This window comes from Pollachius pollachius (assembly GCF_949987615.1).
Source record: "Pollachius pollachius genome assembly, chromosome: 3".
NCBI lineage: Eukaryota > Metazoa > Chordata > Actinopteri > Gadiformes > Gadidae > Pollachius > Pollachius pollachius.
The window spans coordinates 11,789,330-11,806,433 of record NC_136936.1 but is presented as its reverse complement, the minus strand read 5'-3'; the positions used below and the strand labels follow the sequence as shown (position 1 = coordinate 11,806,433).

The 17,104-nt window shown below is 45.2% G+C and overlaps 1 protein-coding gene across 1 annotated transcript in view; it reads left to right on the top strand.

Moving 5' to 3' along the window:
• LOC307073270 (neurobeachin-like) overlaps positions 1–17,104 on the top strand; it is a gene marked incomplete at both ends in the record, with an annotated part of 171,819 nt that overhangs the window by 14,024 nt on the left and 140,691 nt on the right. The window contains 9 exons of the mRNA XM_079732974.1: positions 207–404; positions 631–767; positions 6,021–6,129; positions 7,157–7,309; positions 9,186–9,354; positions 15,062–15,141; positions 15,860–15,922; positions 16,184–16,281; positions 16,838–16,930. Coding sequence (XP_079589100.1) covers positions 207–404; positions 631–767; positions 6,021–6,129; positions 7,157–7,309; positions 9,186–9,354; positions 15,062–15,141; positions 15,860–15,922; positions 16,184–16,281; positions 16,838–16,930 — 1,100 coding nt within the window. The remainder of the gene's footprint in view (positions 1–206; positions 405–630; positions 768–6,020; positions 6,130–7,156; positions 7,310–9,185; positions 9,355–15,061; positions 15,142–15,859; positions 15,923–16,183; positions 16,282–16,837; positions 16,931–17,104) is intronic.

Genomic DNA, 17,104 nt, shown 5'->3' with positions numbered 1-17,104 from the left:
CGTTCAGTTCAAACTATTGAAACTTATCTTCCAATTGGATATTAGCTTTGTTTGGCATTCTGAAACCAACGGATGCTCGAACGGCAATTTTAAACATTAAATTATAAACCATGTCTTTTTTGGCGTTAAAAGCGCTGGCGGCGCTATTTTGAAGGCCCGAGCTGGACGCTCATCATCTGTCAACCACATGCTCCCTCCCGCCCCAGAGCACGTTCCGGTTCCGCTGGGAGAGTGACGCCCACCTGGCGGAGCACCACAAGCAGGTCCTGTATGACGGGAAGCTGTCCGCTGCACTCTGCTTCACCTACAACGCCAAGGCCACCGACGGACAGCTCTGCCTGGAGTCCTCGCCGCGCGACAACGCATCCATCTTCGTCCACTCGCCGCACGCACTCATGCTGCAGGTTTGTGAGGGAAGAAGAACCCACACGTGCATGTATAAGCACGCACACACACAGACAGGCCCCCCTCAAGTAAACAAACGTATGCATACACGGGTTTCTCTCTCTCTCTCTCTCTCTCTCTCTCTCTCTCGCTCTCTCCAACCTGTCCATAAATCGTACCTGAACAAACATATACACACACCGTTTTAGCTCGTGATATCACTCTCTCTCGACCTCTGACCTCCAGGACGTCCGAGCCACGGTGACCCACTCCATCCCCAGAGCGCTGCACTCTGTAGGGGGCGTCCAGGCCCTGTTCCCCCTCTTCTCCCAGCTGGACCATCAGCGCCACCCCGGTGACAGCCTACCAGACACCAGTGTGTGGTGAGTAACCCATCGATCCCAGGGCGATACACTCTCTCCGTCAGTTTTGTATCGCCTATAAAAACGGTTACAGATTCAAAGGGCTTCACAGTCCTACATTACAGTAAAGCCTCCAACCCTACAAACGCCCAAAACTAAATATGGGAAATGTATGGAAAGATGGAAATAACCTTGAGACAATAATAATGATACGTTTATTTTTAAATAGCGCCTTTCTCATACTCAAGGTCGCTTTACAGTGTCATGAGCACACACAGAACAAGACAGCAGGTGATGAAGGAGTGAACCAGGGTTAGTGCATCAGAGGTAGAGAGGGCCGAACGAGGGCTTTGTTACGGAGGTGGAAGAATGCAATCTTAATGAGGGATTTAATGTGCGGATTGAAACTGAGTGAGGGGTCAAGCAGTATGCCGAGGTTTCTGACAACGGAAGCGGATTGTACTGGTGTTCCATCAATGTTCTGAGACTATGTGATTTGGACCGTTGATGGGTTGATGGATTTGGGATTGGTGAGGAGGATTGAACTCAGAAGAGGTATCCCTTCTTCCATGGACAGTAAGGAAATAGCGAAGTGAAGGTAAAATAGTTGTTTTTGACTAGCAGAATACTAATGAGTTTGAAAACAATCATAAATGTCAGCTAGCGGGTTAACTGACTCACTAGAAGAGTGATCTAAGATTTAATTTCTAGGCAGTTGGCGTCTAGATCAGTTTATGTGGTGGGGTAGAGGCGGTGGCAGGGTGGGTGTGCTGGCAGTCCTCCGATGTGGTGGCCAGGCGTCCGGTCGTGATGGAGCCTTGAGCCAAACCGCTGTCCTCCTGCCAGTGATCAGAGACGGTCAGACCCCAAGACCCCTCTGGTCTCTGGGTCTCCACCAGAGCTCTGCACCCTAACACTTTTTCGACAGGCCACCTCCATAGCGGGGACAGGGGGTGAAGGCAGGGAGACAGACATACACGTGTGTGCCTGTCTCATTCAATCCATCCAACCAATTCTCCTTCTCACTCTCCGAGTCTGGCTGTCTGTCTGTCTCTAGCTCTCTCTCTGTTTTTCTCTTTCACAACACTTCAAAATAAATATTGTCATGGATATATGCATGTTTAAATAACGTGAATAAACCTTCTTAATAATGGCAAGTTTGTTTTTTTTGGAAGAAAACATCAGTAAAAGTCAAGTGTGTTAAAAAATGTAGGGGAGAGAGAAAGAGGAGACAGAGGGAGCGGGAGATTGAGAGGTTAGGACAGACTGACACAAGCAGACCATCATAGGAAAAAAATTCACAGGTTTTGTGTTTGTGTGTGTGTGTGTGTGTGTGTGTGTGTGTATGTTTCCGGTGGAGTGGTTGCTCCGCACTGCTGCCCACTCGAGGACGGGAAGAAAAGCTGATTAAAGAACACACCCACACACCCAGGAAACACACATACAGTAGACACACTACACACACACTGCACAAACACACACGCACGCACGCACGCACGCACGCACGCACGCGCACGCACACACACACACACACACACACACACACACACACACAGGCACGCACGCACGCACACACAGGTCATCCTCGTATGACCTGGTTGTGAAGGACTGAATAAGCCATACCAGACTTTAGTCTAGATAATGGCTGGCTAGCCTCCCTGTGGCCTGCTGGAGGCTTTAGCCCCAGGCTACATCCTGGAGCATCCACATGAACAGTAACACAATAAGAGGGAACCTGTTTTTATTTTGAATAAAACACGTGTTGATGAAGGTTTATGTATTCCATGTGAGAATGTATGTAGATGACACAGAGGGGTAGAGAGATTTAGAGAGGTTCAGACTGAACGACATAAGCTGACCATCATAGCCAATTTCTAACACAGATTATGTGTGCGGTGTGTGTGTGTGTGTGTGTGTGTGTTACTGGTGGAGTGGTGGCTCAATACCACTGCTCACTAGAGGACAGGGAGAAAAGCTGATTAAAGAACACACACACTCATACACAGGCACGTATACACATACACGCAGACACACACTGGAAACATGCATGCACGCACTGGAAACACACATAGAGCCCTATTTTAACGGTCTGAAACGCAAGTGAGAAGCGCCAAGCGCAAGTAGCTTTGTTGGCGGTTCTATGACAATGTCGCTAGTTTACCGGCGGAAAAATGACTCTTGCGCCAGGCGCAAATCTAAAAAGGGTTGGTCTGAAGTAGCCTCATTACCCGTAGGTGTGGTTTGGGCGTAACGTGCAATAAACCAATGAGAGTGCCATCTCCCATCCCCTTTAAGAGCCATGAGCGCATTTGAATCTGACGAGTTGATATTTTGACAGCGCGTCTGCAGTCGCCGGTGAGACAGATGCACATGAATTTCAAACTTCATATGGCTCAGTTTATGGCCAAATAATATGGCCTAATTCACACATGGAATAAGGTTTTCTTCCACAACTTCAGAAATTCTGAGTCCTCAAATAAATTTCGGCAAAGAAAACTTAACACACATATGATATGTGGTAACTGTGGTTCTATTTAATGATATACGCAATGCATTATAAACATCATTTCTTATCAGTATTGTACGCATTATCGTTATCGACTTGTGTTCCTAATATGCATGTGTCCCCCCGTTAATATACATTGCCATGGACTGTATTATGCGTTACGTGTTTAGTTTGCGTGTGTTTAAAACAGATGGATGCACACACGCGCGCCCGCATTCATTAATTATTTTACACATACACACACGCGCGCCCGCATTCATTCATTCTTTTTAACACTCACTCGCGGTAAAACAATGTTTTCTCACGATCAAATACTCATCAATCCTAAAAGTTATGGGCATGTACACGATGTCTGTGACAAGAAAATATGTGTTTGCTGTACGGTGTTTGCAGATGCATTGATTTAAAAGTACAACTTATTACCGCTGTATCAGCTGTTCTTTCCCAAATAATTTACCAAGAATGTGTGGCTAGGTAGATGAGAGAAGCAAAGTGTATGCGCGAGGTGCACAAGCAACATTATGCATCTGCCCTTAAAATAGCATCTGAACAACGCGCCACCAGGAAACCAGGAAATACCTTTAAACCAGGTATTTCCTGGTTTGTGGCGCAAGTGGTTTCTGAAACTGCAAAATAGCACCAGGGAAAGTTTGCGTCAGAACACGCCTCCTCCTTTCGCCGAACCGCCCCTTGGGGCGCAAGATCATTCCCTAAATTACCGACGCGTGGTGCAGGAGGGAAAAGAACGCCCTGCGCCAGTTGCAAACTAGCAACGACACATGCGCCAGTGATTAAGTCAATTGCGCCGAATGCAAGATAGGCCCCATACACCCATGGGGCACATACACACACGATCTGGAAACACACACAGACACACAACATCACACACATTGACACACACACACAAACACACACACACACCCACACACACACACACACACACACACACACACACACACACACACACACACACACACACACACACACAGGTCATCCTCATGTGACCTGGGTTGCAACGGCCTGAATAAGCCATACCAGACCTTCTGGTCCAGATATCAGCTGGCTAGCCTCCCTTGTTCATGCTGGCGGCCAGCCTTTGCTCTATGCTAAATCCTGAAACATCAACATGAACAAATAAATCAAGTTGTAAAACGACCTTACTCCAAACGACTGTCCTGTTGTGTGTTATTGTTATTATGGTCCTTCTGCATGTTTAATTATTACTCCGTATTTTTTTATTGTTTATTTTACAGTGTGAATCACTTTTTAACCTTTTAAAACTGCCATATAAAGTGTATTATTCTAGGTATGGGTTACCGTGTGGTCACACCAAAAGATTCCCTGAGCAGGAAAAGTGTCCTGCAGCCATTATCTCAATGAGAGCCGGCAACAAGGGGCAGCGGTCACCATAGCAGCGGCTGGCGGGGCCATCTCCTAAACAGAGGAACCAGAGAGTAATAACTGTAACTTCATGCAATTTAGCTCTGTTTGTTGCTGAGGTGGCATTTCCCCCAGCGCCATCGTTTCTAGCGAACATGGAGGAGAAAACTATCTGTTCACTTGCCCACTTTCCCGGAGCTGTAATCAGTGTGTTTGTCTACCGGAGACACAAACATAGACGCAGACACAAATATGATATTCATTTCTGTTGTATTAGAACTGAGAGAGAAGAACCAAGTCAAACTCCTTGTATGTGGATAACGTACTAACCAACGATGGCATTGTGATTAGATTATTAGATTGGATTCCACTTTGTTTCCAAATATATTGTCATGCAGGCTATACAATAGCCAAATGTAAATTTATTTGGAAATGTTGTTTCTTTACTAAATAATAAACGGGGGACTCGTGGAAAATTATTCATCTGATCATGCTTTCTGGGCTGCAGAGACAAACTCGACAAAATTGATATTGGGCACAAACCAACATGGTGTCTGCATCGCTGCGTGTACAACTTGCAGCTGTCAGCCTGCAGCCAGCCACTCGAGTGCCCACAGGCTAGAATGTATGTTTTGGTGTGACCCTACAGCGTGGTATAAACTGGTGACCCGGGTTCCTTGACCCTTCCCTCTCTCGATCTGTGTTCTTGTCTGTAATTCAGTTCCTGTTCCATCCAAAAGTCTGCGCCAAGCCAAGTTCTCTCAAATTGTTTGGTGTTTCCTCGCTCGGCCTATCGGGAGCAGACGTGTGTGGGCTCTGATGATGCCATGTTTGATATCGCATCCGTTCACCGACGTCCAGCAACAATAACCTTCCTCAACCTTTGCCCCACCACTGGCTTTTTATATGTAGGCTACAAATCTTGGATTCATATTCTTTTCATGAAAATGGAAAGAGGCAGATATATGTTGAGTTTGATTATTGGGTATAACCGGAGATAACCAGAGGTTATATTAATCCGATAACAGGAGTATTGCCATTCTGAGATGGTGACACAGCAGACATAGCAGGATGACTGTACTGCGTCCTCCCCTCCTCAGGGGTTTGTGCTTCCGGGTCGATCTTACCAAGTATGCTAGTCAAAAAACAAGTATTGATATTGAGAAATGCTCCTGGTCTGATTCCCTGACCTATTCAGATTCCCTAACCTGGTCTGGATTGCTCCCCTTTCCGGCTCTGGTTCCCTGACCTGACCTGGTCTGGTTCCCTGACCTGGTCTGGTCTGGTCTGGTTCCCTGACCTGACCTGGTCTGGTTCCCTGACCTAGTCTGGTCTGGTCTGGTTCCCTGACCTGGTCTGGTTCCCTGACCTGGCTCTTATCCCCACAGTGCCACCCTCCTCTCCTTCCTGATGGACCTCTTGAGGAGCTCCCTGGCCATGCAGGAGCAGATGCTCGCCACCAAGGGCTTCCTGGTGATTGGCTACCTGCTGGAGAAGGTACGATGATGTCAGGCTGGTGACCTAGTGTTGTTGATGTCATTGCTATGTTGACCATTTCACATGGATGTACATTCAATAGACAACAAATGTTTTGGTTAGGTTGAAAAAATACTTGATGAATGTTCTGTCCATCGATGCAAGGCATTAATAAGCTTACTTCAATCTTTATAATTGTGAATCAAATATGAAAGCCATTCACAAAAGAATACCTCACTCATATCATTCTATGAATAAAACCCCTTAGCTTAAGGTTTCTCTCGCTCCAAACAGAAAACTAGACTTGGGTGTAGTCTCGCATAGCTCTTTTTGCTAAAAAAATCGAATTTTATAAATAAAAGTATTCTGTTTGCTCTCATCAAGCCTGATGTTCCCATCAGCAATGCAGACTATTTCTGGCTGGGCCAGGGAGTGTGATGCTTGGATTGAGAGATGACTCTGAGCTGTCTCTTAACAGTGGGAGAACAGCCTGTCTACAGCCGCTCTTAGCTGGCCGCTGGGCCCTTAAACCTGAAAGCTAGCGCCGATCACCTAGCGCCGATTTCATGCATGTATTAAGGCTTCCTGAGTGTTTTTTGTGTTTGGCAGGTCTCACACGTACACTCTCCCAGCCATCTGTTTTCAGATGTGATGTTTAAGCCACATTTTTCCTTATTTTTCCTCGCCTGCTGAATTTATCCCCATTTCCTGCCCTCCTTCCAACTCTTAACCTTTTCCTACCTCGCTCTAGTTTGCTGATATGTTGCCAATATCGCAAAATAATGCGATATTGATATCAATATATCAATATATGATATCAATATATTCATCTTGTGCAATTAGAATTGATATCGCCAGCGATGTTTGGTTCTTGTGATGAAATGTTGTTGGTGAAACATATATGTTATATTTACGTTATGTTTATTGATTAAGTTTAAAACGCTTCACCGGCAAACAATCCACTGAACTTCCCATAGTCGACGACTTGCACTCAATGAGATTTGATTTCAAAATAAAAGTCCTATATTATGTATCTTTTCCTCTGTAGTCATCGCGCGCCCACCTCACGCGCGGTGTGCTGGAGCAGTTCCTGTCCATCGCCAAGTACCTGGACGGTCTGGCCCACGGAGCCCCACTGCTCCGACAGCTGTGTGACCACATCCTGTTTAACCCCGCCATCTGGATCCACGCGCCAGCCAAGGTGAGTCCGCCCAGCCGCCCGGCACTATGGCAACAGCAGAATATTTAAGAGCAGACTCACACTGGAGATGTTAGATGATGCCTACCTTATACTTTGGGAGAGTAGTTACCATTTAATTAGTCTAACGAATCAGGCTTTAGTTAAAGCTCAACTCTAAAGGCAGACAAGCATGAATCTCGTCAAAGGAGGCTTTTTCACTTTCTTTCGCTTTAAATTTGTTTTGGTAAATCGAGTTGCTGGGGGCAGAAAATCTGCAGCTGAGCGTTACACTAAGTGGATCTCTACTGTTAACCACCTGACTGGCAGAACCACAACAAAGTGATATAGCTGAACAAAAAAAAAAGCACACCGTCATGTCATCAAAAGCAAACTATTGAGATATACCACAGTGCAAGTACACATTGGGTCATAGCACCGGCTGCTATCGATATGATCATGCTGCTGCATTCCTGACCTAATACAGAGAGGTTGATGAAGGGATGTGAAGCCAGAAGTTGGGTTGTATGTAGGCCTTTTAAAAAAGAAAAAATATGATAGAGGGGGTCAGTGGAAGAGGTCATGGGAGGGAAGGGTCAGTTGGGGTAAAGGGTCAGGGGAACCAGCGCATATACAGAAAAAAAGTGAGAGAGAGAATGTGTATCCCTTTGTGAAATTGGGAAAAGGAGACCAATGACATGAGACTTGTAACTCAACACAGTTTCAGAATTCTTACACTGACAATAAACTGTGTTGAACACATATTTTATCGTTCTGTTGTTGAACTGAAGTCATCAAAGTCTGATTTGTTTACCATTAAGAGGAACTGAACACAGACACAAACTATTTGTCTTCTATCTATTGGACTAGTTTCCTAGCCTTCGTCACGGCCTCTGAATGATGAAAGATTGAATTTATGGAGAAGGAAATGGACAAAACAGTTAACAGCGGGGCATGATTATTGCAAACAATCACCATACGTTTCATATATACTTAGGCTGTCCTTTACGCTCTCCACACCCATGAATATTTGCTAGCTTAGCCGCCGAATTGATTTGCTTCGCGCTACATTACGAACAGCATCCGGCACAAAGGGAATGTTCTGGAGAAAATGGACTATCAACAGCCAACACTTGTAGCAACACATGCACACATGAACGTATTCTCTCCCTCGCGCGTTTCTCATCGCCGTAAGGCTTCGTCACCTTCCCCAGCCACTCGTTGCACGCGCCTGGAGGGAATGTTTTGAGATGGAAACCCCCGGCAGGATTTAGTTTTTCCGCTCTCCCGTCCGGTTATAATGACCCGTGAAGAGGGGGGATGAGGCATATCAAAGGAAGTGAGTTTACTGAGCGGAGACATCACCTGCTGCAGCGACGCTGGCGGTGAGGTCTTCTTCATGAATAAATAATGTGTAAAATGGACTGATTTAACGGGGTTGGGGGGGTGAAGCCGAAAAAGACAGGTACACACTGGGTGACAGAAGCTCAGGAGGCGGAGAAGGTTGTCTGCAAGCTGATGGTTGCTGGTTTGATCCACGGCACCTCGTACCTTGGTGTCAAGGTGCCCTTGAGCAAGATAGATGGAAACTTTATTGTCCACTGAATTTACATACACTGGAAATTCGTCTTTGCCGCTCTGGCAGCATTAAAACATAGCACACAACACACAGAAAATATAAGTTAAGGTATATAAATACATAAAATATAAACTAAGTGTGTAAATACTAGTGCATTTCTCAGTCCTGATCCCTCCTGAATGTGAGACAGTAAATGCAAATGTTTTGAATGGCCAAAGCTTAGAAAAGCACTGTGTGTGTGTGTGTGTGTGTGCGTGTGTGCGTGTGTGCGTGCGTGCGTGCGTGCGTGCGTGCGTGCGTGCGTGCGTGTCTCTACTCCAGGTGCAACTGTCCCTCTACACCTACCTGTCGGCAGAGTTCATCGGCACGGCGACCATATACAGCACCATCCGGCGTGTGGGCACCGTGATGCAGCTCCTCCACGCCCTCAAGTTCTACTACTGGGTGGCGGACCCCTCCAGCAACACCCGCATCACCCCCAAGGGCCTCGGTGAGCACCGTCCTGCCAAGTTCATTAGTATCAGACTTAATCACAGTTACAGTCTCAAAGGGCTTCACAGAGCCACGCAGAATTCACCCCCTAACCCCAATGCTTTCTGAAGCAGTTCATCCCCCACAGGAGTGCCTTAGCATGTTCCAGTGGGAGGGCTACTTGTTATACTTATTAACTACCAACTGGAATGGCAACGTACGCCTCTGCTTCTTCCATTTTAAACATTGAAAGGTCACTTCAATATTCGTAATAATGATGGGAATAAGGCGGGGAAACACTGAAGGCAAGGAAGGAAGAAAGGAATTGCTGCTCCTCTGTTGTCCAGTTGAATAATTTGACAGCTATGGTGTGGAACAAGGGACTTGTTCAAGGGAGTATTTGCAGGTATGGTTTGTCTGTTCCTCTTGAATGGTATGTCTGCTTGGCCAGTGTTATTAGCCGTGGTAGAGTTAGCTGTGTGGTGATGTTGTGGGCTAGGTGGTGATGTTTGTTATGTGATATTGCAGTGTTTGATCTGACAATTCAAAAAATAACAATTAAAATTAAAGAAATGTACGCTGACTCATTTGCTTTAAGCCGTGGTAGAGTTAGCTGTGTGTTGATGTTGTGGGCGAGGTGGTGATGTCGGTTATGTGGTATTCTCGTGTTTGATCTGACAATTGAAAATGTTTTAAATGCCAAAGAAATTTCAGCTGACTCATTCGCTTTAAGCTCGGGGGTTCTTGAAGGGGAGCCATCGCACTCAGCTATTTTCTAGTATAAGAGAGTACATCTTCATATGCGTATTTTGAAAAAAAAAAACGGCCAGCAACGTTAACCCATAAAGGTCAGGCATCTACGTATGTTCGGGGATATTTTATGTTTATATATTTATTGAAATTGCGGACTTCTCTTTCAATGAGTTGGCTCGGCGATGCTAACAAGAAGACTTGGGATGTAGTAGGTAATCAAACCTTGGATAACCTACTGTCTAAGGTGGGATGGAGCTCACGAGACCTTAGAGAGAGAGCTGCCATCCACCCAGGTATTAAAAGGAGTGGTCGCCCCCACACACAGGGTACAGGCTGTGGTAGGTGCTGATGCGCTGGATATAGGACGCAGCGGGTGTGACCTTGATCTACTCTGAAGCACTTTCCTCGACGTTCCCTTTAAGTTGATGTGGGCGTGCAGAGCTTTTTGTTGCATTGCATTCATCATTGTTTTATATTTAGAAACACAGATTGATGGAAATGGCTCATACTCCGAATTTTGGATGGAGAACTGAAACTGAACTGACTGGAAGGAACAGCTCGGCTTTAAGCTTGTGACGAAATGAATCTAGTTAACATTTTAGTTAGTGAGCATGCTAGTGTAGACCTTAGTCGATTGACTTTAAATGACACATCACATACAAAAACACATCCCTCTTTTTTCATATATTTTATTGCTAATTTTCCTCGACATAAAGGAATATGATTCGTCTGTTGTTCAGCCTGGAGTGATTCTGTTAGTTTAGTTGTTACTGGTCTCAACTTCAAACAGCTTGGTTGCTTTCATGGAACATATAAACTACACACCACATGAACCAAATAAGCTTCTACGCCATATAGTTGAATAAATAAGACGGCTCCCTTCCTCTACTGACACTAACCACTAGACCTAACACAACCTGGTCCCCTGCCCTTTTCCCCAGGATAGACCATGTCAATCCCTTAGTATAAAAAATAGCTTACCGGGAGGTAAGCAATTTTTTTTTTCAACTTTCCCCCTACTTGATTTGTATATGTATTCATTCCACTCAGTCTCTGTATTTGTGTTGATAAGTAACTAGAATCCTACGAAACGGTGAGAATCCCTTTTAACTTTTGCTCCGTCATATGAAACCTTGAGTGGCAGGCCATGGGAAAAACGTTTTTCCCTATTTTATTTTAAATCCATTGTGTTATCAGTGATGATATGTCCCTATGAAAGTCAGGAACTTTCATTGTCTCTCTGAAGATGCTTGGTAGATTGCTGTCTGTTTCTTACCATGATCATGTTCTATTCAATTGATTACTTTCAAGAAGTGTAAGCAATGAATATTTTTCCATCAGCTAAATCTATTAAATGATGGGAAAGACGCACGTCAGTATTTAACTTTTAGATTTCAACCATTCTGTCAATGCCACATTCGATTCTGATTTGAATCCCTCTGTTATGTCTAATGGAGAGACGGCAGGAGACACAATGACTCATGAACAATTTGATCACTATTCTGCACATCAGACATTCTGATTGCTTTTAATACAAAAATATGTCATGATGCAAGCTTGTTTTAAGGTTGACTAGTGAATAATGGATGAATATTATAATAAAGTCTTTCAGTAAATATATCTTAACCAAGCTTAATTTTCCCCAAATAATACTTTCACGTGTTAGTTCTAAGGATTCTCGACAGAAAATCTCAGTCGTGTCATGTAGAGCCCCATCCTTGCACTGAGCCCATCTTTTGTTCCTTAACGAGCTACGTCTAACGAGCTACATCTAACGAGCGATATCCTACGAGCTGTGCCTAACGAGCTACATCTCACCTGGCTAATTATCCAGTCCGGATGGTGCAGAGAATTTTACCTGTGAACCTGGCTGTTCCGATTCCTGTTGTAAAAGGTCCTTTGGTTTGAAGGCCGGCTGCTGCCTTCCTGTATATGTATCAGAGAACAGAAGCGGTGCATGTTTCCGGAGACTTTAATTAAACTGTGGTCTGTTCGGCTTGGCTGAGCTAGCGCTACCTGTGATGTGGATGTGAAGGTGACTATTTCCTTCTCCACAATTGGTATGCTTCTCTTTCTCGCGAAGATTAATGTTGGCTCACACTCTGCTGTGTTTGATATGTACGGAAGCGGCATAACATTGCACAAGCCCAATTTGTGAATTGCTACCCCATTGACAAAACACTTGACAGCACACAGACTCTTTTAAAAATAATATTTTCTGAATATGTTAGCATTGTTTGAGAGAATCCCACTGAGATTTTATGAACAAAGGAAGAAAAAGGAAGGAAGAGAACAAGATAAAAACAAGAAACTCTAGATGAAATGAGAAAAATCACTCACTAAATCACCTGATTAAGTTAATCTATCCCTCTCTCTCTCTCTCTGCTCTTCGAGAGGGAGGGATAGAAGAGAGTGAGAGGGGGATAGCGAGGAGAGGGAATGAGGGAGAGGTGCGGATGCGAGAGGACTTGCTGTTAATTAAGTGTTTCTATTAGAGGAACTCTGTGAGGGAAGGACATAACATCTTCATTTGTTTTCACTCACTCTCTGTATCTCTCTCTCTCTCTTTCTCTCTCTCTCTCTCTCTCTCTCTCTCTGTTATCTCTTTCCCCTCTTTTACTCTAACATGTTCCCCTTCTCTGTGGCTCTCTTTGTCCCCCTCATTGTGAGGAGTCGAAGGGTAAATCAATGAAAAGTACTGCTTCTCACGGATATGAGGGTTTGAATGAATGAATTCTCAGTCACATGCTCGTTGTACCATAGCATGGTTATTTAAGTGAATGAGTGAACACACAATGAGATATATGGTTGTTGTTTCTAATGAATGAATGGGTCAGTGCCCCCTGAGCAGATAAGAACTATACCTGGCCAATTCAGAAGCGCTGAGCCACCCGTTTATGCTGGCTGTGACAAATGTGTTTCCATTGATCGAGTCTCATGGCTGTGAGCAAACAAACAAGCCTTTTGTTCAGGAGAGTAAAGGACACTTTGCTTTTCTTTAAATCAAATCAAGATGACTTGCCTCTGTACCGTGGGGTGCGGCAGTGTGTTTTACAAAGCTATTACCACAGTCCAACTGGAACATAACAACACTGCATTTATCATACAGGGTCTCTTCATAGAAAGAAACTCTCTCCCTCCTCCTCCTCCCTTCACAGTTGTGTGTGTGTGAGTGTGTGTACATCCCGAGAGAGAGAGAGAGAGAACGAGAGAGAGACTTGGACGCAGTTGCCGTGGCGATGTTGCAATGATGCTCTCATCAGCTCTGCGTGGTGGTCCTCTGCCAATCTATTTACCACACACACACACACACACACACACACACACACACACACACACACACACACACACACACACACACACACACACACACACACACACACACACACTCTGAGCTTCTAGAAAACTCTCAAGGGCCTGGAGTGCAATAGGTTTTGCTATGTTATATGTATTACACTACATGTACCAATATGATATAATTTGTTGGCTGCCACCAATATTTATCATCAAAATGGTTCATGCTACTCTCGACAGCTAACTATATGAATCTCTAATATGGTTGTCATGCTACCAAAGGCAAATACTGATATTATTTGGCATTATGGCTGTTATGCTAGCATAGGCCGATAACAATATCAACGGGTGAGATGGGTATCGTGCTGCTCTTAGCCGCTGCCGATGTTAACATGGTGATATGGGTGTCATACTTCTCTCGGCCAGCACAGATGATCATCCACAGTGGTTGTTTTTACGTACAAACTTGTTTACCAAATGGCACAACAAATTAGCCAGGTAGTATTGGCCGCTGACCCTTTGGTTGGCGCCCTCTGAATGAGTCTGCCTCTGTCATTGTCTCATGGAACAGCAAATTGTGATGGATGAGGGGGGGGGGGGCACGGCTGGGAGTGCCAGGCGATGGTCTCCGCTGGGTGCTCCGTCTTAGTTTGAGCAGCGAGGGCCGAGGACGGGGAGGGGCAGATGTTGGAGACGTTGGGGTGGCAAGGGGGGTCGTGTGTCGCTGTGTGTGTGTGTGTGTGTGTGTGTGTGTGTGTGTGTGTTGGATACCTCAGACAAAGGGACTTTGAGGTCCTCTAGGAAGCTGTGATGAGTGGCAGATGTGATGCCGGGCTAATGGCCAGGACGACCTTGGGATGATGCTGGTTTGCTTTACTCTATGGCCAGGGCGAAGTCAGTGTCGCAATCTTTTATGATGCTTTTTTTTTCCCATGATGCATTGGACGTAGGTAATGTTTAGGTGCTCTATCAAGGATGTTGATACTTGGTTTCAAGTTAAAAACGAGATATTGTTTTGTTTAGGTATTCGGTTAGACAAGTTTAGGTATTTGGTTACCTCATACCTATACCTGGTGTAGTTATAGATAGGTATATATAACCTACTAATCTTGATATGGTTAAGTTATATGATAACTTAACCATATCAAGATTAGACATGGTTATGTTTAGGTATAAGGCTCGAGATGGATAAGATAAGATTTCTATACTCCCTATGTTCCTTTTGGACTGCACAACAAGGTGTGTTCGAGACTAGGATTGCTGGGCGATGACATATAGCAATCACAAAACAGATTGCTGAAGGTTTAGCTCAGGATAAGTATCTCATCATGGGAGTTGGGAGCAGAAGCCCGTCTGGCTGGTGGTAGCTGACCTTGATTCTGACCTGGAGTGTGATGCTCAGACATGGTCCCCCTTCACCCTGCTCAGCCTGAAATGTGCTGCACACATAAGGTGCTCTGTCAGGATGATAATCCCCCATTGAGACAGACAGACGGACAGACAGATGGATAGAAGAAAAGATGGATAGGCCACTTATCTTTTTCCCAAAAAGTTTGTAATTCTTAAACCGCCTTAGGAAATATAGATGGATAGATGGAACCGATTCAGTGTTGAATTGAAGTAAATGTAATTGAATTGAGCGCTAGCTGGATAGATAGCCTCTCTCCCTCTCTCTACAGATGGCCCCCGGCCCACCCAGAAGGAAGTCCTTTCTCTCAGAGCCTTCATGCTGCTCTTCCTCAAGCAGCTCATCCTGAAGGTAAACCAGCCGTTTTTTCTCTTCTACTTGTCTGTCTGCCCTCCCTGTCTGTCTGTTCTACCTATCCTACCTGTCTGTGTGTATATGTCTGTCTCTCCCAACGGTCTGTCTCTCCTACATGTCTGTGCTACGTAGCTGTCTGTACTACCTGTCGGCCTCTCCTACCTGTCTGTCTCTCCTGATTGTCTGTCTGTCCAACCTGGCTGTCTCTACTACCTGTCTATAATACTTGTCTGTCTGTGCTACTTGTATTCTGCCTGTCTGTCTCTCCTACCTGTCTGTCCCTCCTACCGGTCTGTGTTTCCTACATGTTTATCTGTCCTACCTGTGTGTCTCTCTCCTACCTCTCTTACCTGTCTGTCTGTACTACCTATATCTTACCTGTCTGTCACTCCTACCTGGCTTTCTGTCCTACCTAACCTGTCAAACTTAAATATCGATATATTGTATTTTTGAAGGTACAGCCTAAATGCAAATTCAAACTGAATTTGTTGTTGGACCACATGCTGTAAATTCGCTTTAAATATAGAATCATGCAGTAGTTGAAAATGAAGATTAAAAATCCCAGTGAAATTCCACTTTTAAACCAGAGTCCTGCTATTTATAGAGCACAATATGTACAACCTGCAAGGAGCAGGACAGCTGAATTCACTGTTGGTCTCTGCTAAATTGACAAATCAAAATATATGTTTTGAATATATGTTGGCTTGTTCTTCAGGATCGGGGTGTGAGGGAGGATGAACTCCAGGCCATCCTCAACTATCTGCTCACTGTGCAGGAGGTACGTCCATGTCTGGGAACCACACAATACAAGAGAAGGGCTGTGTGCCCCCTCTACAGCCACGTTCAGTCTCAGAGCACAAAAGAACAAATTACCTAGCGCGCCTTTCTTATGTCTATCTTTTATGAATCTCTCATTCAGTCTACCGCTTACTCTGGCTTACATTATCTGTTTGTCTCTTTCTCTCTTTCATAATACACAACCAATCTCTGTCTATGCGCTCCCTGTCTCTCATGGCCCCAACTCTCCCGGTCCGCTCAGGACGAGAACCTCCATGACGTGCTGCAGCTACTGGTGGCCCTAATGTCAGACCACCCCTCCTCCATGGCCCCAGCCTTCGACCAGAGGAATGGCATACGGTGAGGGGTTGAAAAGATGGGGAGGGTGAGGATTGGACAGGGGATGGAGATGATGAGAGGGGGAGAGGAGAAGTGAGGGGAAGAAAGGTGCTGACGTGAGAGGAAGGTGAGAGAGATGAGCGGGTTCAGGAGTGAGGGGATGAGGCAAGGGGCAGAGGAGAGAGGCGGTGAAGCTAGACGGGGAGGAGAGAGAGAGGTGAGGGGTTCAGAGGGAGATGTGGTGTGTAAGAGAGGTGAGTGGGTGAAGAGAAAGGGTGGCATGGAGGTGAGGGGGGGAGAGAGGTGAGTCAGGGTGACAAGTGAAATGATGAGGAGAGAGGGAGGTGAGGGGATGAGAGGGTCATTAAGGATGCAAAAGAGTTGGAGGAGGCGGTGGTCGATGTGGTGTTGGAGAAGGAGGTGGAGGAGAAAGTGGTGGTGGTGGATGATGTGCCACTGGAGGAGGTGGTTTAGGAGGTGAGGAAAGTGATTGGGGATGTGGTGGTGGAGGAGGTAGTTGAGGAGGTGGTGGAGGAGAAGATTGTGCACTAATATGTTTCCCTCTCTCTCTCTCCAGGGCAATCTTCAAGCTGCTGGGGTCTAAGAGCGAGAACATCCGAGTTCAGGCCCTCAAAGTACTTGGCTACTTCCTCAAGCACCTCGGGCACAAGTAAAAAACAAAGCTTCTATCGTATCGAAGCTACTATTTGTATTGGATTTAATTGGCCTGTTAAAACAAGATACTCTTTATCAATCCCAAATGGGTAGGTTCTGAAATGTGTTTATTGTTTGTAGCAGAATGTAAATAGTTTTGTTTTTAAATGACTACAAGGATCAGTAGGGA